The sequence below is a fragment of the Ixodes scapularis genome, unplaced genomic scaffold (genome assembly GCF_016920785.2).
Source record: "Ixodes scapularis isolate PalLabHiFi unplaced genomic scaffold, ASM1692078v2 ptg001212l_1___fragment_1__unscaffolded, whole genome shotgun sequence".
Lineage (NCBI taxonomy): Eukaryota > Metazoa > Arthropoda > Arachnida > Ixodida > Ixodidae > Ixodes > Ixodes scapularis.
The window spans coordinates 1,682,842-1,710,497 of NW_024610117.1; the positions used below are offsets into that span (position 1 = coordinate 1,682,842).

The window sequence follows — 27,656 nt, forward strand, 5'->3', positions numbered from 1 at the left end:
GGACCAAGGCAAGCTGAGAAGTTGCGACCGTCCTGTAACTAAAGAAAGCTAAACGGGGCTCTGCTAATTTTCGGCGAATGGTCGTGCTGGCTTGAAACCGTAACGACTTCCACATCCACTTTGCGCCAAAGCGAAACAATCGTTTTGTTTCGTAAAAGAACTATGGGCCAAGAGTCGCCACCCGTCGTCGCCTTTTCACTCGTAGCTTTAGTACTTTTTCAGCAACAATACTGTAAAAAAAAAATAAAAGTGATTTTAAAATTTCTTGACAAGACCTGTTTCTAAGCCGTACATCATACCTTCATTATCCCTTTTTTCCCCCCTTCTAGATCGTGTACTAGGCTTTCTGGTACGGGCTTTCGGCCTTTCTTGTACGGCCTGACCGTCTTGGGTCGAAATAAAAATTATTATTATTAAAGTTTTGCAAACACAGCCACAGCAAGCAAACACAGGTGAAAGGAGCCACGGTAATCAAAAAGCAGGGAAATCGCCATGTTTATGCTCAACAGTGCACGCAATGCACAGAACGCGAAGACACACACTAATATTTGCTTTGTCTGTTCATTTGAAAAAGATCAATACAGTTTTTAATAAACCTTAACAAAGCACAGTCCGATTAACACTGCCACTTAGTTCATTAAAGAAAAGAAACAAGCAACCCACAACCCCCGCAACGGAGCGCGCCGAGCGCGCGGACACCCTGCCCTCCAAGCTATCCAGTGACCCGGACGAGCCGGACTGGCCGGACCTAGAGTCGCTAGAGTGCTCTAGCCGGACCACAGTGGGCCGGACCACAGCCGGACGCCGGACGGACCCAGCCAACCCAGACCCAGCCCACCCAGCCGTCAAACAACCGGCTGACCTTCCCGGTTTCCGGCAAGCGAAACAGGTGGAGGGTTCAACGTTCAACGGTTTAGCAAGGCCGCTGCGCCAGTGAGTACGAGTCGGTTGATGCGTGAGGGCCACAAAATGTCCCTCGTCATCCTGCTGAGCGGAATCGGCGCTGCCGTGGCGGCAGCCCTCATCTTTCGGTACATGCGAAGCCGCGCCGAAGCGCTTCGGCTCCTGCTCGATCCCGACACCAAATACACGGTGCCGCTGATCGAGAAAGAAGAGATCAGCCACGACACCCGACGTTTCCGCTTCGGTCTTCCGTCGCCCGAGTACGTCTTGGGACTGCCCACCGGTCAACACATCTATTTGGTGGCCACGGTGAACGGACAGCTCGTGCCGAGGCCCTACACGCCCGTGACCAGCGACCAGCACCACGGTTACTTCGACCTCGTAGTCAAGGTAAGTTGGCCGACTCCGATATGGCGACGTTTTTCATTGTTTCCTCTAACTTTTCTTTTTCCTCCCCTTTTCGCCGCGTACGTACGTAGTTCCTTAGAAGGGGTTGACGCATAGCGCCAAAGGTAAGAAAGCGAGACTCAATTTGCTATTGACGGTGAGTCCGTTTTTGCCCGTTGAGATGCGCTGTGACAGGTAGGGCCGTTCAATGAATGGGTTGTTGGAATCGGCTGTGACGAATAGCGCCGTTCAATGAATGGGTTAATGGCGAAATTTCCGCCTATCCGATGTCAATTACAGATTTTTGCGCTAGTGTCACTTTGGATGTTCTGAAGACACTGAAGTCGTGTCTCGTTAAAATGGAGAGCTCTGTCTCCCCCCAAAAATCGTACATAACGAGACAGAAATGCGCGCATTTATCCAGTTTGTCCCTAAAACGTTTCAGGGACAAACTACGAGTCCGTATTAACGATATAGGATATCATCTCGCCTCAATCACAGTCGCTGCATCAAACGTACAACAGTCACAACACTAGCCTTTAGTACCTCGTTTTCCCCACTCCCCGAGGAAATAGTACTTATTTCAGAACCATCCATTTTCTGCCTGTCACTCACCTTGCACCTCTGCTAACCACCACTGTCCTACCAGATTATCAGTGAATTTCTTGGCTGGTTACTTTTACTCTTAAACGAATCGAGAGTCTGCTGATACATTCTTTGAGAACAAAGGAAAGTTCCCTGAGTGCAATCTCAGGACTCCACGTGTTTGAAACTAGAAAGCGAACCCTCCTTTTCTTAGCCTACTCCTGCAGTGTTTGGCCTTATACTTCTCTCCTAAGAATGACAATTGTCATAATGGTTTGGTGCTTTGAGGAGCGACATTTGTCTGGCAAAACTACGAGAGTTCCCTCCTGGCTTTTCAAACTCATCCTGTTGCCATTGTCATGCTGAGAATACTGGCTGGTACTTTTCCACCACATTCCTCGTTTCGATAAAGAGTAAACAGTCCAGTGTTGTGAGCACTCTTCTCAGTGAGCTCTCTTTCCAGTGTGACAACAAGATCCTTAGATATAATTATGAAAGAGTAGAACGAGCATTGGTGCTCGTCCTGCTCTGTGACCTCCGGCTGTAGATATTCATGCAGCCGCATTTTGCAGCGTACAGTGGCGTACCAACTTGTTTTTGAGTGGGGGGGCAAACCAGACACCCCCCCCCCCCCCCCCCCCCCTCAGGGCTGTAAGGCAGTGCCTTTGGTATCCCTTGGGTGCCGCCGGCCAGTGTTTGCCCTTTGCAGTGTGGCTGTTTCAGGGGGGGCAAACCCCCCCACCCTGAGAACTGAGGGTGCAAGTGCCCCCCTTGCCCCCCCGTTGGTACGCCCATGGCAGCGTACATTTCAAACGAAAGGCCAGATCGGATGCGTATTGGTTCCGGTTGGCATACACCTATATACAAGCTGCACCTTCCCTGTCCTGAGAAGTGTGTGCATATCTTGACCAGCATTCAGTGTGCTTGGAATAGGGGCTGATGAAAATGGGACCTATTTCTAGTGTGCCCCGATCGTGACATAGGAGTGCTGGTTTTGGTCATGCACCAGTTATTCTCTGTTTACAGCCGGTGCATTTTGAATGTTGGCATGCTCACTAATCATTTTCCATTTGTTTTACTTTGCAGAGAAGCGATTTTCACTAGTTTTTTACAGTCGTTTCTCTGTTTGTTTACTTGTGTGTACCTCCTGCCTGCTTGCAGGCAGCTAACCATTGTGGTGGTGTGAGGAACAGTCAAGCTGCACTCAGCAGCTCTTATTCTCAGACTGCATGCTAATGTAATTAGTTATAACTATTTTTATTATTAATATTAGTAGAACAATAGGTTGCAGAGAGGTATGCATCCCTAGTCGCACACTTCGACCTGGGAGTGTCTTTATGATGTCAAATTGTTCCAGGGATGTCCTGTGGACCCTCATAGGACATTGGTGTTACTTGGAGTGCTCATGTTATATGAATTCTAATTAAAAAAAAAAAAAGTACCATTGAAAGGTTTACCTCTAATGTTTTGTAAATCAGAAATCAGTTAACTTGTGAACTTAATAGCTGGGTGACACAGGCCACTACCCAATTAAAAGGGTTCAGCCATATCCTTCTGTCCATCCAGCAGTATACTTCTTGGTCTGTCTATTCATCTTGATGTTACTGGCTGTGATCATTGTTCCTTGCAGAGTTATTATAATGTATGCTAGAGGTTAAATTGGCGCTAGAGTGCTGCTGCAAATTGAAGCAGACAGTAACCAGTCGGAAATTGACTTCCGGTAATGCTTTTCTATGGGAAAAAACGAGTGCATTTTTTTTCTGCGCTCGATCATAAGAGCAAGTATCGCGAATAATTCATACATACTGGCACATTGGAACATTTCTCAGTCACGCAGACCAAATAAATAATCAGTTAAGGCATTTTTATTTGAAGTTCGTCGCATGAAAAAATGGCACTAAAACCACTTTGTACATGTATTTATGTGCAGTGTTGGACAATGTTAGCGCGAACATGGCGTTGACGCTTTCCAGCATGGAGTATATACATACGTGTCAAACGAACAAGGACATGTGGAAAACCGAGAGACGGCAAGAACTACAGAGTAACTCTGAATAAGTAAGTCCTTGTGCATGCAGGCGATCAAAATAAATTGAAAGTCACGTATTAAGTTTGAGTTGCAATAAATAAGTACTGCTTTATTCTTTCTGCTCATGAATATGTGCGAAGATGCTTGTTCTGGGTTCAAATCATCACCCGCACGCTCCAAATATTGAAAATAGAAGTCGGAGAACAGGTGCCCGATAAAAACTGCCCGACAAAGGAAATAATAAAAAGGCACACCTTTCGTAGCCCGCATACTTTATTTTTTACATCCGAGTGTTTTTTAACTGATCGTAAAGACGCACGACGGAGTCATTTTCATAGAGTGACAGGACGGACATATTAGCAATATGTAAGCACCACCGGAAGGCTAGCAAACCTTGAACACACTCTACATTCCTTTCGATCGTTAGTTTGCTTAGATTCGTCGCTCGTTTTTACATACCTGCCATGGAACAGAGGTTTGGGCCTGAAATATAGCGAAGTTTATTATCGTTGAGTGGTGAAGAAAAATGCTGTAATTAAAGCAATTACACTTTCAATATCTATAAAAGTACAGCTAGACTATCTGGTACAACCGAAATAACAAAAGTTATCCATGTTATTTTCCGGCAATGGGACAAAATGCCTGCGCGCTTTCCCATAGGAATGCACAGGAGCACCGCAAAGGTAGACTGGTTGCTGTCTGCTTCAATATGCCTCCCGGAAGTCGCATAGAAGCCAGCGCCAGTTGAATCTCTAGCGTACATTATAATAACTCTATGGTTCCTCGCTACTGCCACAATGCCTTAGAAACTGTTGCAACATTGTTATTGTGCTTTGCAGCCACCCGATTGTTGTGTTAGGTTAGGTTGCTCACAGCTTGTGTTGTGCTTTGAGGTCATTCCAGAGATGCATTAGAGAAGGGTCACCCACAATAAAACGCCACAAAAGGCCACCAAGTGAGAACATAAAAAAATTATGTATAAAAATATATATATGTTATTTATAAAAGTAAAATATAAGAGAAATCACTGACATTCAGCCACATATAACAACTTCTTTGCACTTTTCACAAAGCAATGACTTATTCGTTGCAACAACAGTATTGGTGACATTTGCTGTTAGCAATTGGAAAATGCTAGTGTTAGTGCAATAAACACCCTCTTGCCTCAAGCCCTGAAGTGCTACTTAACAGTGCGACTGTTAAGTAGCACTTAACAGTCGCACTGTTAAGTGCGACTGTTAAGTGCTACTTAACAGTCGCACTTAGTGCAATAAACACCCCCTTGCCTCAAGCCCTGAAGTGCTACTTTACAGTGCGACTAATAAGTTTTTCTGATTTCCCCGTAGTGATTTTCTTAAAAGGCACTGAAATTAATATCAAAGTTTAATTCCATAGTATCTCGAGCAATACTGGAGTAGTTTAGGTCAAACGTGAGATTCCTTGCCACCTAAATAAATGAATTAGTCCATAAATCAATTGTGGCATGTTTTCGACGGTGGAGAGAGAGGTGTGCACATGCAGTGGGTGGATAGTGATATTGGCCATGCCTTTATGTCGGGGGAGGGGAGGTAGCTTGTGCCACTTAGCCTAGAAACCGTATGTGACACCTGTCTCCTATGATTGCCTGCTTCGATGGCAGCTGTGAACTACTTTTCCTCGAGCAGTCAGCGGAAGGTTTGGTTTCGGTGGTTTCCACCGGTCTTCTCAAAATTGTGGTAAAAATTGGGGGGGGAGGAGGAGGGGAGAGGGGAATTGTTATATCACCCAGGAAAAGGAAAAGGAAATCGTGCATCGGTATGTGTACTTTGGTAACTTGTGCTCTGAGTAAACATATTGAAAAGGAATTGTCTCTTTATTTTCAAGGTGCCAGTTTTTTGCAAAAGATGGCATTTATAGGGTCCGCATTTCTTACCCCCGCTATTCCCAGCTGATCACACTCATTATCTGAAGCACTCTTTATGTGAACAAGCCAGAAAGGGCTATCTCTGGGTATCTGTTCGCCACAAATAATCCAGTTAATCAACCTTGTTGGATGTTTTTTTTTTTTTTTTTTTTTTTTTTATTCACAATATTTTGAGGGCTTATTAATTAAAGAGAAGCTGAAGAGGTTCTTGAAAAAAAAAATTGATAGAGGTGAAGTTTAAAGTATTTTTATCCCGTGAATTTGAATATCATGTTAGTTTTACCCGAAAATGTAACTAAACGTGAGAAAACACGAAAAACCTTCGACCAGTCGTTACATTATGAAAGGATGGGTCTTTGGGCCGCCAAGCGCGTTTTGCTCGTGTGGGCAGCTGATGCGATTGCAAGCTTACAAGGTATAAAAGACAGTGAATGTGCAGGCGAGCTGGTGATAACTAATCATGTCCTATAACACCTGAGACTGTGGTGGAAGAAATTGGAAACGTTTTAGTAGAAGGAACAGACACAGAGACGTCCCTTTCTGTGTCTGTTCCTTCTACTAAAAAGTTGCCAATTTCTTCCACCACTGTCTCAGGTGTTATACAGTGGAATCTCGTTAATTCAAACTAACATGCAGGTCCCATCCTATGCGTCTCTATGGGAGGAAACTCCCGGTAATTCAAACTTTGCTTTATTCAAACAAAATTTCGGTCCCCCTCGAGTTTGAATTAACGAGATTCGACTGTAGGACATGATTACTAGTTACCAGGTATATTTCCCCGAATTGACACCAGTCGTGACACCTTTTTCTGACCTTTCTGAATATAGCAAGGGTGCATGTTCATAGCTTTGAATAAAAGGTTAAAGAGCGCGAACAAATGGGGACAATAAAGAAACACGGACGACAGGACAAGAAGCCTGTCCTGTCATCCTTTATTGTCCCCGTTTGTTTGCGCTTTTTAACCTTTTATTCAGTAATGGACCAACTAGCCCAAACCGAAGTTTTAATGCATAGCTTTGACAGGCGCGGAAGTTGCGAAAGAGCGGAGATTCTGAAAACTCCCTTTATGACTTAACGCTCCGGGAAGCAGGGCTTCAGCGGTACTTTGAAGATTATTTTCTGCAGCCTCCGTGCACAAAATTGAAAAATAATTTCAATATTTGCGATCTTGGAGTTCAAATGAAGACAATTTGTGTTCTTACTCAAATAGAGAACCGCTTGAGCTTTTCTATAAGAGCATTGAGTAAGGGGGGACATTTAAACAGATACAGAAATTAAGAACGACAAATAGTAATACACAAAACTAACGTATTGGTGCCACTCATTTTTACATATAAAAGTCTACTGAACTATGCACAATGACTACATAATTATATATATATATATATATATGAGAGAAACCGACAATAATGTACTATTTGAACAAAGTAAGTGTAATTAGAAAAGAAATGCAGTAGATAGAAAAAAAAATACGAGGCAAGTTTTTCACGAAACAGTGTGGTGTCAATAATGGCGACCATGGATTCTGGCGGGTTGTTCATTGCATTCAGCATTGTGATTATGGGTCTTGGACAAAAGCCACTGCTTTCGTTTCCGAATTGGACTTCTCGGAGGAAGGTGGGGCTTTGTTTCACCACCCCTTGCAGGCGCAGGCAGACGGAATAGGATGGGAAAAAAAAAAACAAGCTTTCCAGCGACTACGCTCGGGAGTTCACTGACTTGAAGGTTTCTTTTTGCAAAGTTTTATCATGGGACAGTTAGTGTGACTAATGGCAGGGGCCCCAATGTCATTTGGCACAAGTAAGTTCTTGATAAATTTAGAACAGAGCGTCTGTTTAACCCTTCGACGGTCAAATTCTTTCCTTCAAAAGAATGTTTGTCGGTGGACAAGTTTTGTTTTCAAAGAAATAAAAAAAAGAAAATTCAAAGGAAAGGTATTTTATAAAATTGTTATTATCATCTAGCAGGAGCACGTGCAGTGCTTGCGAGCTGTTTATGCTTACAACCATCAAATGAAAATATTGAAGGTGAAAAGTTGTCACACCTTTCTTCCCTTTGGTTTCAGTGATGCGATTGTTGCGGCAATAGACTCACCCTGCAAAATGCTTCTGCAATTCACCAAAATGTGGCGAATTTTTGCCAATGCTCTGCCAAAAAGCTCATTTTGATCATTGACTACCTTTTAATAATTCAGGTTTCTGTGCATCGCCGGATAGTTCCTATGGTGCCTATTTTAGGCAATGTTTGATATTGGTGCAGATTATGTATGTACTGTTTGAGTGGACCTTCGTATCAAACACGACAGTTGTCTTTAGTTCTCCAAAATATGTAGCTCTAGTTGCTTAAAGTTTCGGCGGTTTTGCCAGCTCCGGCAAGTGGGCTTCTTAATAGACTTGATGCACTGCAAAGAAACCGCCATATTGTCACGAATGCCGAGGTGAAACAAAGAATGACCGAGGAAACTAAAATGTTTAATGGGGGGAACTTGTGCCCAAAACAAAAAGGAAACAAAAGATAATAACAGAGCGTCGCAAGTGTCGAAGTCGGCGTAGCAGCAGGATCAAACTCTGGGGCGAGACTGACTGTGGCTCTCCGCACGAAGCCCCTTATGTGCATGCGTTGGCTTCTGGAACAATCGGCGTGGAGGGTTCGGCATGTAGAGCATTCGAACCTCGTGGAGGCAACAGGGTTCTCGAATTCACCAGAATATTAAACTGAAAGAATAAATAAAAGACAGGTAACTCCCGGGAATCAAACTCTGGGCTTCCGCATGAAAGTCAAGCGCGGTAACCACTCGGCCACGCACGCACTTGCTTGTCGACGCGCTTGGCAATATTGTGGCCACAGCAATTCTGTGTGCTGTGCTTCGCTGCAACGGTGATTTGTGCTCGAAAAAGAACACCTTCCTAATGTGGAACTTAAAAAAAGAAAAATTTTGAATGTGGCGCATGTTCATATGATGATGCAACATCACACCGAAGTTGTTAAAGGAAGACCACAGTTATTATTCACTACTGCAATGTCTTGGATAGCGGCAGACGTCATTGGTGGGGTCTCGATTCTTAGAAAAAAATATTTGGGCATACTGAGAGGGTTGGTACCTATTCGACATATACATATCAATTAAAACATAGACTAGCTTTGACTGCGGATGAATTGAAAGTTACTTGCCAATAGACTAAACAATAATCTGGATTTTGTTTCACTAAACATGTTCATTGCCTACATAGATTTTGCAGAGCCATAAAGCCATCCACATGCAAAAAGTAATTGGTATGGTATAATAATAAAGGTTTGTTTAAGTGAAATAAAGTTCACTTTGTTATGGCAACATTTGGAATTTAAAAAAAAGATGCATCTGTTCCTAGAGGACAAAGGCATAGATATTGTAAGAATATTTTATTTCCATGTCTGGTACTTTTAAGCAGGCCAGGACTGCTAGTTCAGTGTCTGGGAGAATTATGTTGCAAGGAATCCATGAGTAGTTGCACAGCAGTGTGACAGCAAAAAGGGCTCTGTATCTTTACTTGACGGGCTGATTCTGGACTTTTTTTAACATGTTAATCACAGTAGACTGAATGTGAATGAAATTCACAGTTCTGCTCCAAAGGTTCTTTTTGCTGCTCCAAAAACAAACTTTTGGCCACTCCAAAAGGTGCTCCAAAATGACTCTAGCCAATCTCATCACTGGGTTTTACTTTGGTTTGTCCACTTCCGCGACATTCCAGAGGCTTCAGGTTCCTAACCGGAGGCACTTTACGGAGCTTCTCCGTCGGATGACGAGCTCATCCTCCAAATTTCATTCCGAAAAGCATTGGAAGTCTGAATCGGAAGAGTCAGTGCTCCCGTTGGCACTACTGCCAGAGCTGCTGGCACGCAAAGTAAGCATCATATGTGCAGAGTGTCTAATGTTAAAACCATAAATATCCCAGCAAAGTGAAACACTGTGCACGTATAACGGTATGATTGAATTGCAATTCAATGCAAAGGTGCAAGCAAGCTGGACAAGAATGACGAAAGTAATCCCTGGAGAAGGGGAACAAAAGGGACAAAGGACAAACACAAATCTCCAAACACAGCTAGGCAACACCTCCCACCGTGCGTGAGTTGTGGCATTTAGGAGGTCACTCTCATATCTGTAATCTGTACATGTACGGCGATAGAAACACCGTGCAGATATAATGTATACAGTTGTCGCCGTGTATGTAGGGCGACAACCATCAAAGGGTTAATCTTGGCCTTCTTGCCAAGTGTCGCCGCACCTTTTTGAAGCTTCGCCTCGTCGTCCTCTTCCAGCTCTATTTTCTTGCGACGGTACGGAGGTTGCGCGGAGTCGGTCGATTCAGCGCCTTTTGGGCATTCCATCGAGGACCCCTCAAATATTTTATGTGCTGTCCCTTTATTCCCTTTAACCCTTTGTTGTCAGACACCGTAAACGACTTCATGGTTGCTCTGATCAGAAAAAATTGCTTCGTAAAAATGGGTCGGGGGAAAGAAAACTTTTACACCTGCAGACAAAAGTAACATGAAAGATTTATTTTCGCGGTGCTTCTGCTTTTTTTGCGTTTTTCCAGCGGATTGGCAGTGTTTGATACTTTTCAAAGCATTCTCCAGGGTGGAGGCCACTGTCTCGTGCACTCGCTTAGTCTTTGTCGACAGCGTCACTGCAGTCGGCAGAGGATGTCCCTCGTTGTCGGAAGGAGGCACTGAGATTGTGATCGTCGAAAATGCTTTGTTGTGCCAGCGAAATTCAAAGCGTGCTCGAGTATTCCGCTCACAAACAGTTTTGCTTTCTACGGGAAGGACAAAAATAAGAGGATTGAAGCATTAAAGAAACTTTCCGAGAAGAAGTGTGGAAGTGCAAGTCCGGACGAGTGCGGGAGAGGGGCATCGAGCGACGCCCGACATCCGACCGGGAACGCGCTTCTTTGATATCGGCCCAACTCGCGACCACAAAGGTTAATTCTGTTCCCTTTAAAGAGTGGGCCTGACCCTCCCCTCACCCCTTCCCACAGGTGTACTTCAAGAACGTGCACCCCAAGTTCCCCGAGGGCGGCAAGATGTCCCAGCACTTGGACGCCATGCAGATTGGGGACACCATCCAGGTGCGGGGTCCGTCGGGGCTCATCCGCTACCAGGGCCGGGGCACCTTCGCCATTAAGCCGGACAAGAAGTCGGCCCCAGCCCCGTACCGGGCCGCCGAGATCGCCATGATCGCCGGCGGCACGGGCATCACTCCCATGCTGCAGGTGAAACGCACCCCTCACATGTTCCTCCAGGAATGCGACAGAATATTGCAAATGGAAATTCAAAGACAGATTGATCAATGAGCACAAAGTTGGTTTATGTCAGCTTGCCTCAATCAAAGGACATTTTCTCGTACTGTGCTGTTCTAGACAAGGTACCATGCAGAGTGCCATCTTGACCTCGCGCCCCGAGGTCACTCTTCTCAAGCGGCCTTGCTCGACTTTTTTCTTTTTTTTATCCGGAGCTGTAAGTTCCTTGTTTTCACAGGCGTCAGGTTAGAAGTTCATTAGTAATTTTGAGATCTTGGTGCCCGCCACAAAGTGCGAGGTAAATTGACAGAGATTCGCCATTCTCGGGTAATGAAGGCGAAAACCAAAACAAAGATTGCCTTGACAAAAATTCCCACATGCCGTCAACGGGGGACACCAGCCCAGTTAGCAGTGGCAGAGAGGAAGCTGAAACTGCGTAACCACTATACTCAAGTGTGGCTTTTAAAAGGGTTAAAGAGACTCCAAACTCGACCCAAAAAGGTCGAGTTTGGAGTCCCTTGTACGTCTTCCTTTCGTCGCGTGATCACACTCCTGACCATACTCACATGCGGAGAGCCGGGTCAGGCGACGAAAGTGAGAAGGCTGATTGGTCTGGTGTGCTGATAGTGTGGTGAGCCACCGCACTATCCGCTTAGGGGCGACCAGAATATAGGGTGTAGTTTGACTTTAGTTTGTTGGATCAGTCGAAAGAAATAAGCGCTGAAAGTCGAATCGACTGTCTGGCGTTTTGTTTAATCCTAATCACGCTGTCTTGTACGAGAATATCTGATTATACGAAAGTTGCAACAATCAAACGAAGAAAAAAAATTTTTTTTTTGTGCTGCCGTTGCTGTTTTTTTTTTATTTTTGGACCGATTTTATCTGCTGGTGTCATGCCCAGGCATAGGAGACACAACATGAATGCTGACTTTACCTTGGTGAGATAAACGCCACTTCATTATGCCAGAAACTATGGATAGAATATGGTGCGAACCACGGTGTGAGAAAGTTTCTTACGTTGGTGTGTGAACACGCACGCTGTTGTGCATGCAGTGCGCACAATGAAGTGCCTGTTTGTAAAAATATGTTGGGTTGGTTAGGTCGGTCTAGTTTGCAACAAAATAAAAAAACGCCTTCACTTTTTATTTTGGGAACATTGACGTCGCCCGAGGGTTTGAGCAGGAACGAAGACACATTTTATTGAGGGATGAAAGTCGTTGCGGACCACTTGTAGAGGAGTGCGTTATAAGAGATAGAATAGAGAAGCCTCTTCCTGCACGAACAGGGTCATAACCTTACTGCAAAACACCAAGCATGCACCCATGTCACAATGGGCGCCCACCACCTACCGTTGAAACGTTTTAGATATACCTATTCATGCGTGGATTATTGTACCGTGTAGTTATGTAAAACATCAAAATATTGTGCCAATCTCCCCCTATTAAGGACCTGGCACTTCAAGAAGCGGACAGAGCATAACAATCAACTTTTTCTGGAAATGCCTATAAGTAGTACCCATAGAAGCACGAAGCAGCAGGCAGTGACCTTGATATCTCGAATTGCCTTGCCACAAGTTCGCTCTTATCCGAAGAAGACATTGCCGGACTTGTTTAGATAAGTGCACAGATTGGGCGAGCCATGCATATCTAATCTGGCACTTGCCACAAGGCCCTTCTTGGGCCCAGCACTGGGGTTAGTTTCTTGGCAGACGAACAGGTTTAGCGCACCATCATTGGTGGCTTGTTTTCCCTTCAGAATGTGGAGAATGCATTGTTATGTTGCACTACATGGATTCTCAGCATACATCATTGTGGCGTTAGGAGCTACTGCATTTGTTTGCTGCGTAATTAGAAGTGTAGAGGCGTAGACGTTGGAACAATATGAAGACGGTGAGGTTGTGTTAGATATTTGCGAGTATAATAATCTCAAATTATTGAGTGAGACCGCTCAATAGGGATGCTTTGTTTGTTTATATTATTTCTTTAACGGTTAAATTGGTAGTTTTGTTTGTATTATACCTTTTTACCTTGTCTTTTGGTCGGCGTGGCTTGCTGGTGACAAGCAAGGTTAATAGGCAGATCCGTTTTTGTAGATAGAGGTATTCCCTGCTTTATTTTTCTGCATAAAGTTGCTTTTTGGGAATTCACGATTATTGAAAGGCGAAGGTAAGAATAGTAAAAATATGAACTTTTGTGATCCAAAATACCGTAAACTACTTATTTTTCACGGGCTCAATATTTCGCGATTTAGGTCAAAGCTGAAGTTTTGGAATAATCCGCGGGTTCCAATTTTCGCGACGCGGTGGGATCTCAATATAGATTCCAATGTGTTTAAATTTTAATTTTTTGCGAATTGTGGGCGATTTGCGAAAATTTGTTTTTTGCGAAAATTATGTTGTTCACAGTATGTAGTCTGTCAAAAAAAAAGGGGGGGGGGGGGGGGATCATCCTCCATTTTTATTTAATCGTGGCTGACACACAATGTTCTGTCTGTTTGAACCACCCTTCTTCTGATGTAGCGATGGCTCTCGGACAAAAACCGATATGTACCTGTGTGCCCCTCAGCTACTAGGCATTAGAACTGCCGAATAATAGATAACAGCGAGATAATGAACGACAGTCTCCGTCGTTTAAGAGGACGACCAGGTTTCTTGCTCGACCCAGCGTACGTGACCGTGGGGGCAAACAAAGGTCAATATTTGTTTCATAAAAAACCTGAGACAAGGAAAAATAGAAATGAATGACCACTCACGTCTCAAGTCTTGTGTGTGGCTGTATGTTTTTTATCGCTTTCTAGTCTCAGGTTTATTACAGATTTAGGTCCCCTGCTTGCCGATGTTCTTTTCCCTTTTATCAAAATTTGTGATGCACAGATGTGTCAGTCGCTTTTGAATGCTATTTCACTCTTGATCGCCACAATAATGAATATAAAAATGGCCTTTGAAATTCCCCGTTTTTGATGTCTGCTTGTGCAACAATGTAGTGCAATGATAGTTTATTTTTATTATGATGCTAATGTTAAATGAACGTCTGCCAGTTGAAACTTAAAATCAATATAAGCTAGTCTTGTCTCGACATTGCAAGAAGTTAATGTAAAGTGAGCCAGTTATGACAAGCATAGGAGGGAACTATGCACTGATTTGTTAAGTTTGCAGAATTTTGTTCGCTTCCAAAAGAATGACTGCAAACTCTAAACTCAAATTTTGTGAATTCTAGGCAAGAAAATATGAACATGCTTGTTTTTTTAAATGGGAAAATTATCATGGAAGAAGAAAAACTACAACATAGTCAATTTAAGGTGCAGTTGCACCGGAAGTAAACATTTACTTGCCTAATGTTATTGCTCGTACTTGTCTAACCGAGATTGCTAGAGAGAGTGGCTCTGCTGCAATTTGTAACAACATTAGCAGCAAGCGGTTGTGCAGTTTATACGTGCAAAGCACCAGTAGTGAAATGTAAACAAGTGCTGAAGAGTCAAGGTGGCAATATGGTCGAGTTGGTTCACTAGAAAGGGGCTAAATGCCCGTCCTGTTTAGTTTTTTTAATCTAAGAGCAATAAAGAACTAAACAAGATACGTGCTGAACTCTCAACTAAACATTTAATGAAAATGTTTAGAGTTTTGCACCTGTCCTGTGTCGTTCCTTGCTCTCTTTTCGTTTCTTTGTACGGCTGTTTACCCCTTTACAGTGGCTGAATGGTCAACAACTTTAATGCTTTTGAATTTTTATTTGTTGCATACATTTAGTGGCGTTTTTCCGGTGGGTGCTGAAAACAGAATAACCTTTGCTACGCAGTACGACTGTATACTAAATCAATTTGTTTCATGCCTTGCAATTTCTACCGAGCGTTTTAGTGGGCAACAAATTAGACGAACAGGTTTTCTTTATTTAAGGGATTTAAGGGCCATGCGTGTTCTTTTCTCTTCTGGTGGGCTGTGTAGAGGTGAGCAGATAGGTACTGCAGTCAGTGCTGCTTACAAAAGGGCATTCAACTCCAGTCAGGCAGTGCAGCTTCCTCTACCCTGTTGTCGATAGGATGCAGGTGTGGCGTGGAACTGCTCGTTGCACACTGGAACGTTGCAAGTTCGGTTCCTAGTCATGCCGGTTGACTGGCCCGCACTCGTGCAATTACCGCCGCGTGTTGCACATCAAAAGACCCTGGCTTAGCTGCCGTGATACGCTGGCCAAATCGTTCCATTACAGCAAAGCACAAGTTTCAGTACTGAGAAAAACGACTTTGTTTCACGGGCACAACATTTTGTCTTTGGGGGTAATGCGCTACGTGCAGTGATGTGATTGCTGTGCCACATACGCCAAACTGTGCCAATGAGCTTACCCCGCTGCATCTTGTTACATTTTGGCAAGATTTGAGGAATTTGCGCCAGCAAAGCGGCAAAACTTAATGTCACTAAAATGCTTAAAATATAGCTGAGGCTCTGCTACACGGCGAAATTGCTACGGTATGCTTGTGCGAATTTCCTGTACTTTTGATGAGAGCATCAAATATTGTACTATTTGATTTAATTTCTATCTAACAGTGAGAGTACTTGGAAGCTTCGCAATATTTGTCGTGTGCGTAATTTGTTCTGGCAGTTTAACTAGCTTCTTTGAGTGCGTTTCTTGATGTGCGCTGCAGTGAAGCGGCAGTATTGCGATTTTGTGTAGCTTTCTTCGCCACCGTGCACCCGCGTGATAAAGAGAAAGCAGCCTTCGAGGGTGGGACGTGTCATTTGATTGCTTGCTGTGGATATTATATGTAGTAGTATAATGGACTACAATATTTGGACGACATCTTTTTCAAATTCGAGATTTCGCGAGGATAATTGAGCATTGCCAATATTTTATGGACTGCGTTTTAGGTTTAATTTTTGTGCCAACTCTTGTTTAGATATTGCCTTTATATGGCTTCATATCTGTCCGATGGCACGGTCAAGAAAGTATGCTAAAATTAAATTATATAGAGCAATGGATGGGAGCTTGGATGCATCCTCAAAGGGGCCCTGCAATCATATTTAAGCGTCTACCTTTCTTGCGGTTTCCACGTCTCTTGGGGTTCGGGCAAGCCAGCGGGCACGGAGAGAGTAACTAAATGTCAGTGCGTCATATTTTAACCGGATGACGCGGAAAGCTCCTTCACCTACGGGGCCGACCCGCGGTGCCGAATGCGCGCAATATGTGACGTCTTTGGTCCTGGGCTTATTACTGGTCAGAGCCGCTAAAAGCTTGTTTTTAGCAGAAATGCAAAATGTAATTGGCGCGAACCGTTTCAGTTATTTATAGAAGTAGTTTTTGTTCACTATTTTAGACTAGAAGAAAAGAAACAAATGAAGTTTATTAAGTACGGAAACTAGAAATGACCCGTCGACATACCCGCCACCAAGTGGTGGAAAAGGCGGCGCATACTAGATAGGTGTAGTGGGATCGGGCGTGAGCGTAGAAAGGTGTCCCGGATGTACGCAGCGGCGCTGCGGTCGTATCCACTGGAGGATCCGAGCATTCCCAAGGCCTTTGGCGAGCAGCTTTGGCTTGCGGTTTGGCCTTTTGGCAGTATGGCAGCACGAAGTGGCTCCCATTCTGAGCTGATCTTTACCCCGTGTTTGCTGTCATTTGCGGCCAATGAAGTGTCATAATGAATTAGTGTGTACTCGCACAGCAAATGCAATGCGAGCCACCCTGGCTGCCCGCTTCCTACAGCCTAGCCAGAACATGCGTTAGTGGCGCCCTCTCGAGCCGTCGAAATGGAGTGCGGTAGCCGTGACCGCTCACTGAGCTCACTACCTCTCCTCTAGTTCACGACCACTCAAGCAACCAAGGACGTCATGAAGGAGGTTATTTTTTGCTTGTTTTTTAATTTTAATTTGCCTGTACCTTTTAAAATAAAGCGAAATTTGAGAAATCTTTCATTAAGCTACTACGTTCAGTGCGCTCAGGTTCGGTGTTAATTAAAAACCAGTGAAATAGTCTTTGCAGGGCCCCTTTAACAAATCCGTTGGGATTGTTTTTAAGAACGCATATATATTCATTATTCCCATGCCAATATTTGTTATTATAAGTCCAGGGTGTCTAGCGGCGGGGAAATTGGGAATTGTTAGGGAAATTTTAATTACCGGGAAAAATCGGGGCATTGTTAGGGATATTGTCAAAAAGCGAGCCCAGTCAGGGAAAATGAGCCGGAAACGCCATCGAGTGCCCTGAGCAAAGACTTGAGGACTTGGGGGCAGAAAATAGGCAATAAATTCTGCTTAGAGCGGAGCGCGGGCTCTGCCTACTCGATGTAGAGTCAGCTACACAATGCAAAGGGAACAGCCGACAAATCCAGTCCAAGCCTTGAATTGGATTAGTGTGGATTGAGGGCTCGACACTAGGCTAGATCCAGTTAGAGCTACTAGATTTAGTAACAAATTGGAAAGCCACAGATGCAATCCAATCCAAGCCCTCAGCCAAAAGTATCCCAAAGTGTGCATCTGGCGGCCATGCTGTCATTCGGTTATTGACATGTGTAATTGAGCGTCGTGTTTTCATCGCTTTTCCTTTCCGGAAGTGGCCTCTTCGCTCACGATGTCAGCGTCAAGAAAGTGCTCATGTAATCCGGACTGGACAGACCCGAATATTTTGGAATATGCAAGTTGAATTAAGCCTGTGTAAGATGATCCTCACAGTGCCCAATGCTCAATGCCTTGTGTTTTAATGGTCTTATATATTTAACCGCCTCTACTGTGGTCAGGGAATTTCACTTGAAATTGTCAGGGAAAACCTGGAAAAAGTGAGGGAATTTCAAGATAATAATTTGCTAGACACCCTGTAAGTCCTACATATAACCTGTTATCGATATCCACAATAAAATGCAGAAGCTTAGTTTTTTTTATCTGATTTAAGGATTGCAGTTTTATTAGAACGTTTAGAGTTTCAACTAAACATCAGTGTGGGCACACTAAACTATTCTATTTTAACATTATTCCAGTAGAATATACCGTTTCCTTTGTCCTTGATTCTGTACCGAAAATAACTACCATAAAATACCGAGGGAGTGCCAACCCCACTCTCAGTGAAAACTAGGTTATTCTCGACATGGGCGCTTGTCTGGTCAATACAGGCGCTTAAAATACAATATGCAGAACCCTCAAGTTTGGGAAATGTTAATAGTGGGCACCTGAAAAAAGTGGGTACCTCTGCGTTATTTTACGGTATGCACTGCAGTTCATGCTGTCATTTATCAATCAGCATTTTGTTGCCGTGTTTTTTTACAGCGGAGCTGTTAAGGGCTCGTTTCCCCAGTTTTGTGTGTCGGGTACGGAACAAATGTCGACACAAAACTCTGGACAGCTATCACCATCACCGAGTGACGGCGGTAACAAGACAACCAGTCTGGTTGCCGTCGTCACTCATAGATGGCGGCAACCTTTCCAGCTATCATAGAAGAACAAACACACATGACAAGCGTTGCAGCTTTGCTGGTCTTCCTTCTTCACCAAAAGCTGCACGTAGAAGCAAAGTTTTTTGCTTCTATGTGCAGCTGAGCAGCTTGTTCCATGTTTGAGGGACTCAAAACTACCGTCAAACTGATGGTAACAAAAGGCTTCACAAAAGTGGGAAGGCAAAGTAGACATGTCTTTCGTTTCGACAGGCCAACACACGAATCTTGGCAATAGCTTCCTGTGTTATGAAGGAAAATGAAGTCTGTGCTTATGCCACATAAGTTTGTTTTGCTCTCCAAAATGGACTTTTGGCTGTTCCAAAAGGTGCTCCAAAATGACCCGAACCAATCACAACATCGTTTGTGTTCACCACAATACGGTGACGTACAGTGCTCCTCAAACTTATAAGGAACACTTGTGGAATATTGAATGCAGAAAAAAGATAAAATATGCGAGAATTGCACATATTTATGTGAACTGAAGGTATGCTACGGACATAGTGGGACACAAATAGAAATAGCTTAGGGCTAGCGCCAGCTGTGCACGCACACATAGAAAAAGGAAAATAGAACAAACCAAGAGTAGGCTTAGCATGTGTTCCAGATAAGTTTGCCGAGCTCTGTACATACTACTCAACCAAGTTTCACAATGTTCTCTAGTATGCGAAAGTCTAAAGAAATAAATGCTCGTGAAAAATCTAGTCTTTTAATTTTCAAGGCCGACTGACCTCTAGCTGTATAAAGTACCTTCGTACAACAAATGGAACCCTGAACTTGCAATAGACGTATTGCTATATTACCCAAGCATCAAGGAGAATGCAGGGATTGGTGTCCCACGCGCCGCACGCGCTGGCCTGAGCAGTAGTAACATTTCTAAAGGAAATACCTAAAACAAATGGCATCCTGCACGTGTGTTCATCAACGCTTTATTTTGCTTATTTACTTCGAATCTTTTATACGGGGAAGGCGTGCACGTGTGGCGCGTGGAACACCAATCCCTGCATTCTTGATGCTTGGGTAACATAGCAATACAGTATGTCTATTGCAGCTAGTTGGGAAGTGTACTGTTGGAGCTTCATTTTTCATGTTTTGTGGAGAAAGGCACCCTTCATTCTAAAAGAACAAAACAATTTTCATTGAGTCTTTGCAATACCTACTACATGTTTGTTCCATGCTGCTCGTTGATTTTATAAATATATGATCCCTTAAACGGGGTAGGGAAACAAAAATCCAGCACTCATTTTTTAGCTTTAATGTGTTGCATGTTGCAGCATAACCTCAAAAACACCGGTCTTGAGTTGAAGGGCACAAGCAAACTAATTTTAAAGCTAATTAAACCATCATTCAATGTGCACCTGGTGGATGCATGCGGAGCCCATTTGGGAGGTAATCTAGCAACGTTGGGGAACTTGCTACATAGTCATGACGTAGCAGATTCCATCGGAGCAGCGCCACTCTTCGGAGTTTCAACACTTTCCTTCTTTGCTTTCCTCCTCAACTTAAAAATTGCGTATTGAACTAAACAGTCTAAAAAGATGGAAAGGAGGGACTCCTCTCTTTCTCGGACCCTCGTTTGTGCACCCTGATGCAGCCATTTTCCCCCTAGAAGATTAGCCAGTCGCTCAAAACTCGGACAAAAGTTGCTTTTTCCAACCCGTTCAGCCCTAAGCTGACAGTGTTGTGGAAGCTACGTGCTCCTTGGGCCAGCCACACGCTCGTCACCCCACGGGTACTTCGAACGGCTCGGTTGCAACGCGTTGACGCTATTGACACCACCACAACGCTGACAACGCTACCAACGGCAAAGCTCATAATCACGCCAGCCTTGCAAGTTCACGAATGTGGGGGGAGTCTTTTCTTTCTGTTTTTGTTTGCGCCGGATATCCCATGATGCATCACGCTCTCCGTTCGCTTCTCTTCGAGCGCTTGCTCGAGTGCACCGTTTGGAATGAAAAATATAGCCAGTCGTTCAAAATACAAACGTGCGATTATCATTTACGGTTATTATCCATCGTGCTTGACTCATTTCCGAACGAAATTTGAATATTTAAATTTTTATTTCCGTACCCCTTTAAGGTCCAGTCCTAAAGTAAAACTCCAATTTTTTTGTAAAGCAAGCTGTGACCCGTGTTCTTTTACAAATAAGTCGGACTCATATCAGATTAAAAAAAACAGTCTTTAAATGCCTACCGGGAATTTAATAAAAATTCAAGGTCTAATTATTTTAGTATGCCGTTCTTGGTGTCATTTATTATTATTTATTGATGCTTTGATACTGCCAACTTAAATTTGAGTTGTTACAGGAGTGATGGTTGTACCTATAATCTTATAAAGCACTGCCAAAGGAGCAAGTATATGGTTATCTAAAAACAACAAGAGGACCAATACTAGAAAGCAGTATCATGCAAAACAAACTTCAATGTTAGTGCAGCAAAACATATACTATAGAAGACCACTAATGATCAGGTCCTCAACAATAACTGCAATGCTTAAAGGCCGACGTACACTTTCCACTTTTGCCGGCCTCCTCCTTCCCCACGTCCTGTCCGCCTTTTACTTTGCCCGAGCTTGGCCCCCCCCCCCCCCCCCATCTTAGGAGAGGGGGAGCGCTAAGAGGGTTATCTTCCCTGCAGAAAACCAAGGTTGTACTTGAAGTCGAATTTTGTGTCTAAGTAATATGCAGTAGACTTAAGCAAGCAGTCTATAAAACCATCGATGCTTTCAGATTCAGTTGTGGTCTAAAGGAGGTTGTTCCACTCTACAGCTGTACTGAAGAGAAGCGAGTGCTGGAAAGTGTCGTTGTTGGCCCTTTCTGTCGCTTTTTGTGCAGTGTGGTCTTTCCGGGGAGTTCTGGAATGACGGGAGAGTAAAGATTCATGTGGCACACTGTTTGAGTTCAAATGGATTTCGGTTTTTCGGAAAAAAAACATTTTCAGATTGCCGCCATTCTTTAATATTCTAAACGTGTACCAAATGTCGAAGGTAAATGCGAAACCTTTTCAGGTCGAGCGTTTTTTCTTTCAAAAGACTCACTACAGGGCTGTTTTTTTTTTCCCAAAAGGATGGTAAAAAAAGGAGTGTACTGTGCACAGGTTTTATTTATTTGTGAATTAACGGGAGCACATGGTGTTTCCGAGGTCTCCAGATTTTGAGAAGCATAGAATGGGAATATTGGGGGCGAAAAATCGTCGCCTTTCCATTCAATTTTATTATGGCGCGGTCCAAAATAACATTTTTCAAAGTTTTTGTGTTTCCGGTCTGCTTCTGCAAGATTCCTGCAGTCTCGGACTGTACAGAGCATCTCCATGAGATGATGAGCTCTTATCCTTTAAATTCAATTGTAACATGCGTTGGATGTCTGAATCGGAAAAAGTGGCGCTCTGATTGCCACAATCGCCCGAGCAGCCGACGTGTGCACGGAATCTCTAGTTTCGTGGTTATAATCTCAGCAAAGCAAAACATGGTGCGAGTTAAAAAACTGTAGTAGAATACTGTACATCTGCCCATTTCACACAAAGCGGCCATTCCCAAATTTGCAAAATCTCAGAAAATACACACAGTAAATTTATTCGTAAAACTAATGACCGGACAAGCGTGCATCCCCCATTTTTTTGCGATTGTCTCTAAATCTCGAGTAAGCGCCTGCCAGGCTTTTTTTTTTTTTTTTCGGTATAGTTCCTCAAAGAAAATGTATGCGGAGAGCATGTCGTCTGCTTCTTGCGAAGGAGTTGCGGTGACGTCAAAACGATGTCGAGCTTTGATTGCCCCGATTGAAGGACAGTGAGTAGACCTCAAAGCAGGCTGCCTTGAGGTCTACCCACTGTCCTTCAATCGGAACTAATCAAGAGTTCGGCGTTCTGATGTCTTGACAACCACAGCAAAAGAAGCAGACGAACTTGCGCTCCACATAGCAGCTCCCTTGGTGTGCACGGTTTTGCGCTCATGCGTTAACTTTCAAATGTTTAATCGCCGCCGTATAGAGACGGCAATGACCCTCTGAGGGATAACAATTGGCCAACCCCTCTCGCAGATTGTGCGCCACGTGTTCAACGACCCGCTGGACAAGACCCGCTGCTCGTTGATCTTCGCCAACCAGACGGAAGACGACATCCTGCTGCGGCCAGAGCTGGAGCAGGTGGCTAAGGAGCACCCAGATCGCTTCCGGCTCTTCTTCACTGTGGACCGGGCCAAGGACGGCTGGACGCAGGGTGTGGGCTTTGTCAGCGCCGACATGATCGCCAAGAACTTCCCGCCACCGTCGGACGACACCGTGGTGCTCATGTGCGGTCCGCCGCCCATGGTCAACTTTGCCTGCAAGCCCAACCTTGAGAAGCTGGGTTACAGTGCTCAGCGATGCTTTGCCTACTAGGCTGCTCCCTCTTGAGACTTCTGGAGGGGATTGGTGCTTGTCATTGTGAGGTGTTTGCCTCTTGGAAAGAAGGAAACAAATGTCTTGCCTACTAGGGTATAGTATGGAATATGCATGCTTGAGACTTTTGGAGGACACCAGCGATAGCCCGATGCTGTCATTCGGTCGTTGCGGCTCGTTCCATCGGGTTGTGTCTTTAATGGGCTTTGGTTGCTGAAGGGGAGGTTTACCTATCGAAGTGAAATGGATGTTCCATTAACGTTTCGTCTAAGAGTGTACTTGGGAGTTTTGGAAGAGTCTGGTGACGACCAAGCACTATGGTTTGGTTGTTCCAGCTGCTGTCTTGTATTCCTTCCGTCTTCAATGTATTCTGGATCTGCACAGGGATTAACTAATGTTCTGCGTATTAGAGTGTAACAGATTTTTCATGGATGTTTTGCTTAGGAGGGTACTTCTCGTTGAGAGTCTCAGAAGAGACTGGTAAAGACCTGATGGTGCGGTTGTTGTGGCTTTCGTTTTTTACTTGTGTCCTCAACGGGCTTCGATTGCAGAAAGGGTTTAGCTGATGTTTTCCCTACAAAAGTGAAATGTTCAGCTGGTATCTTCTAAATAAGTGAAATGAATGTTTCATGGCTGTTTTGTCTGAGGGTACTAGGAAGTTAAGTTTTCATAGCTAAAGTTCATAGCTGCTGTCTTGTTGTAATTGCACTTTTGAGTTTCTCTCGCTTCAGGAAGGGATGTACAACATGTACACGCCTCGATTTGATTGCCTCGACTTACCGCCACACTTTCTTTTACAAGTGTAATGTGTTCTGACCATTAAAAAGAGATGTTTGATTTTTTTTTTTCACTTTTACAATCGGTGGAATTTTGGATTTGGGTACTGGAGGCTCTGCTTGAATTCTTGCTTTGAACTGGGAGTAAAACATCAATACGGGAGAAATTGGAAGACCTTTTGCTTTTATGCTTTTTGCTTTGCTGTGACCTGTTCATGCTCCAGATGAAATGAATGCAACACTGTTTTCTGCAAGGACTGTATTTTTAACAGTGGAGGGTTGACAGAATGTATGCCCACTTGTTCAATCAATGCCAGCATTGAATCGTTCTTGTGTAGGGCAGTCTTCATCTCTCACTGTTTGACATATCATTGAATATTATATGCATACTTTCAAATAACGTACAGCATATTGCGGTTTTTTGTTTGTTTCTGTGCTTAAAACGGGAAATATATATTTAAGGAAACATAAACTCGAAGGTGTGCTTTTCTGTTTAGTTGTGACCGTAACATGCGACGTGTTTGCCTGGTTCGTGTGCTGTGCACATTCCCATGCCGTTGTAACTCTTCACCCTGGGAAGATACGGCTTTGTATTTGCTGTCTTTTGAGAAGTGTGACCAATATATGCATTGATAAACGGGTTCAGCCTGTCCTGGGCGATTTAATAGCTCTGCCTAAAATTTATCCTTCTGCTTAGCATTGTGGGTCTAGTTCAGGTTGCCAATTAAAACCCATTGATGAGTCTGTCTTGGGAAGTTTAACAACAAGAATTGAACTTTCTGCTTGGCACTACCTCTCAGTATGCCAATTAGAACCCATTGATGAGTGGCTGTGCACTCCTTGGGTGGTAAGTAGTGAACAGAAGAAATTTGAATTCTACCTTGAACCTGTGTTTTAAAAAATGATGGTTGCTAACAGATTAGTACTATCTCTCAAGAAGGTTCTTTCTGTTTCAGAAGGCTACTGTAGTTTGGGCAATGATGAGAAGTGTAAAGGAACCACTGCTACTCTACATGATCTCGTATATTACTGGGTCCGTTTAAAGCGACCAAGCACTTTTTGAGGCGGCAGAAACCTAGCGGTCAACTCTTAAAGGGGAGCTCCAGCGGCTCTTTCAACTTCTCAAACTACTAAACACATTTTTGGAATACCCAGGCTTTAGTCTTTCCGCCGTGCTGTTCACCACCTCTAAATTAAAAATAGCTATCGAGAAAACGTCAAATGTAGCTTATGCCAAAACCAACATTCGAATTTTGTATAACTTGCAAGTCAAGCAAGCAGTTTAAATTGCGAGTTCTTTTCCTCGTTCTGCCGACGTGAACTTCCCCAGCATTCATCTTGTGCCATCAAACTTGTTACCCGTAGGGGGGGACACTGCAGCATCAAACTGTACTGCCCCTCCATTACAACATTTGACATCACGTTTTCGGCATTGCCGGTAGAACTTAGCGAAATAAATTATTCTTTCGCTAAGTTCTACCAGTTCTAAAGAAACTAGAAATAACTTAGCAAAAGAAATTATTTTTGCTCACTTTTTGGGTGAGTAGTTCAGGTGCGTCTATTAATGTGTCAAACCATTTTTCAATTGAAATGCCGACTGTCAAAACTTCACCAGAGCTCCTTTTTATAGGAAGATCTTTTGATTAGTCATAAAGGTATGTGGGATGAGGTGGCTGGAAAGTACTAAGGGAATTCCTGCTTTCTTTTAGTAGGAAAACTGTAGCTCTGTCTTTATTTTGTTTATGTTTCCTTCATGGGTCTTGGAGAACAATGCTCTCAAGGTCGTGGGAATCGTGTGCACATTAAACACCACCTTTCCTTCTAAACAGGTATGGAAAGAGACTAACAAAGGAAGCATAGTAAAATTTGTTTTCTAGAAGTAGCAAGTAAAGTTTTAAAAAGATAATTGCATTGCGTGCATGCTTAGACGGCGGGAAACGAGTCTGCCTCGATGGGCGTCTGGTGTCTCTGCCATTGACGAGGAATTCAAGCAGTGCAGTGCTACTGCTAGCCCAGGGTCTTCAATATGCACCACGTGGTAGCAACGCGCAACCGCATGCTGGTACGATGCTCATCCAGATCAAAACGGGCAGGGATGGGGTTAGAGTTCTACGGTGAGAGCTTATGCTCCTTGTATTCCAAGCTGCAATGCATTCACACACTACGCCGGCGATGCCCACCAGGTTTTTGGGCATTATGAGAGTTTTTCAGCTTCTTTGTTATACTAGGCACAACATACTTATATGGTTAAGAACAAACTTGCAATTTAAACTATGGATTACCTTGTCATAGTTATGATTTTAGGAATTCACTAGCAAGTGCCTGTAATCTTTGGTGTTATTTATATTTTAATCAAATGTTTCAAAGTTTGTGGCATATGGCTTGAGGAAATATTACATTTCCTCAAGTTTCAGCCAGACGTTTGTGAAATCTTTGTATAACGTCGCACCCCCACGTGCTGCACTTCTTGGTGCCAAAATGGGAGACTTATCATTTTTGCCCTGTGAATACCACCTTTTGCAAACTTGGACAGCTTGATACTTGAGACCCATGTTATGAAAAAAAAAAAAGGCATGGAATGGCCAAAAAGGCACACTTTTCGTGTAAGGCCCGTCAAATTATGAGGTGCTGGAGAAAACCAGCCTTCTGCGTTAAGCCCTTATTTCAAATTCTTTTTGTTCCCGTTTCGCCCATTGAAAAGCATGCGGGAAGTACCTCAGCATGCACCTCATATCGTTGCGCTGCAGTGTTCTTCCGCAGCAAAAAGGCCGTCTGCTTTCATGACCGTCACCAAGACAATAAACGCCGAATTACCTTTTCGGACGGCACGTGTATCATTGGGGAGCGTGTTAATCCAGCCCCCCCATCGGCGATAGTGTGCGGCTGCTCATTACGAAACTATTAAACTTTAGCTAGCAGATGGCATTAGAAAAATCGGCGTTCGTTGCCATGGTGATGGCAGTGAAAGCAGACGGCCTTTATGCTGCGGAAGAACACTGCGGTGCAGTCATATAATGCCCAAAAGGGTGCTTTGAGGTATATTAAATAAATATAAAAATAAAAATGAGGACTGAACGCAGAAAGCTGGTTTTCAGAATTAATTGGGGGGTTAGTTGGTTGAACATCTAAACGGTAGTTTTAAAAGCGCTCTGTCCTGTCCCCTTCTTCTCTTCCTAGTCCTTTGCACTTTTAAAACCACCGTCCAGAAGCTGGTTTTCTCCAGCAACACATAATTTGACGAGCCTTACATGAAAAGCGTTTTTTCAGACTGGAGTTCAAAGGCAGTTTTTCTTACAACAACATGGCTCTGAGGTATCAATGTGCCCAAACTTGTATGTTTCAAAAAGTCCAAGCATAATCCGCACAAAGTCTGCATTTACTGTTTCTCATAAGAACTGCCCAGGAAAGTCGGGTTGCAAGCAAATACAGTGTTGAAATTCAGAAAAGCTGACCTCTTAGGTTGGTTGAATGGCTCCAGATGACAACGGTGCTGCTGCGAAGCAGGTCCAAGACAGGCTTTCTTTCTCATATTTTTGTATCGTAGGTGGCATAATTACCAGTGGACACGTCTTTGGCTCGAGAAATAGTGCTGGTTCTTTAAAGTAGGCCTATTTTGGGACAAGTGTCGTGAGGCAGTTTCATAAATACTTATAGGCTTTTATTTTTTTACGACTCATCTTGCAACATGCCTACCAAGTGCCCATGTTATGTACACTGTTGCTAATAAACTGTTTGTTCTGGAACAAATGCTGTTATAAACTGAGTGACTAGGGAGTGAGGCCTGGAAGTGCTCTTCGAGTGCCGCTCCAATCTGTCAAGTCTGCACTTTGTTTCAACATAGTTTCACACGTCTTACATCCATTCGAATGGGAAGTAGTTCAGGCGCTTCAGTTGTTACTGTGGGGTACAACGTGGTTCACTATTTTTGCCTTTGATTGACGTTAAAATTATAGGAATGTGCATCCACCACCTAACTACTTTTGTGAACAATTATGACTCCTATGGTCAAGCTACC

At 43.7% G+C, this 27,656-nt stretch overlaps 1 protein-coding gene across 1 annotated transcript; it reads left to right on the plus strand.

The window, feature by feature from the left end:
* The first annotated feature begins 782 nt into the window (after positions 1 to 782).
* Positions 783 to 27,384, plus strand: LOC8037994 (NADH-cytochrome b5 reductase 3). Its single transcript, XM_002406221.4, has 3 exons — positions 783 to 1,293; positions 10,823 to 11,056; positions 22,527 to 27,384. The coding sequence occupies exons 1-3, from the start codon at positions 952 to 954 to the stop codon at positions 22,863 to 22,865; spliced, it is 915 nt and encodes a 304-aa protein (XP_002406265.3). The 5' UTR covers positions 783 to 951; the 3' UTR covers positions 22,866 to 27,384.
* Positions 27,385 to 27,656: the final 272 nt, after the last annotated feature.

Excerpts from the sequence above, each read along its gene's own strand:
- LOC8037994 (XM_002406221.4), top strand. The coding sequence starts at position 952 with ATGCGTGAGGGCCACAAAATGTCCCTCGTCATCCTGCTGAGCGGAATC. Across the intron at positions 1,294-10,822 it reads ACTTCGACCTCGTAGTCAAG|GTGTACTTCAAGAACGTGCA; the intron begins GTAAGTTGGCCG and ends CCCTTCCCACAG. Across the intron at positions 11,057-22,526 it reads GCATCACTCCCATGCTGCAG|ATTGTGCGCCACGTGTTCAA; the intron begins GTGAAACGCACC and ends CCCCTCTCGCAG.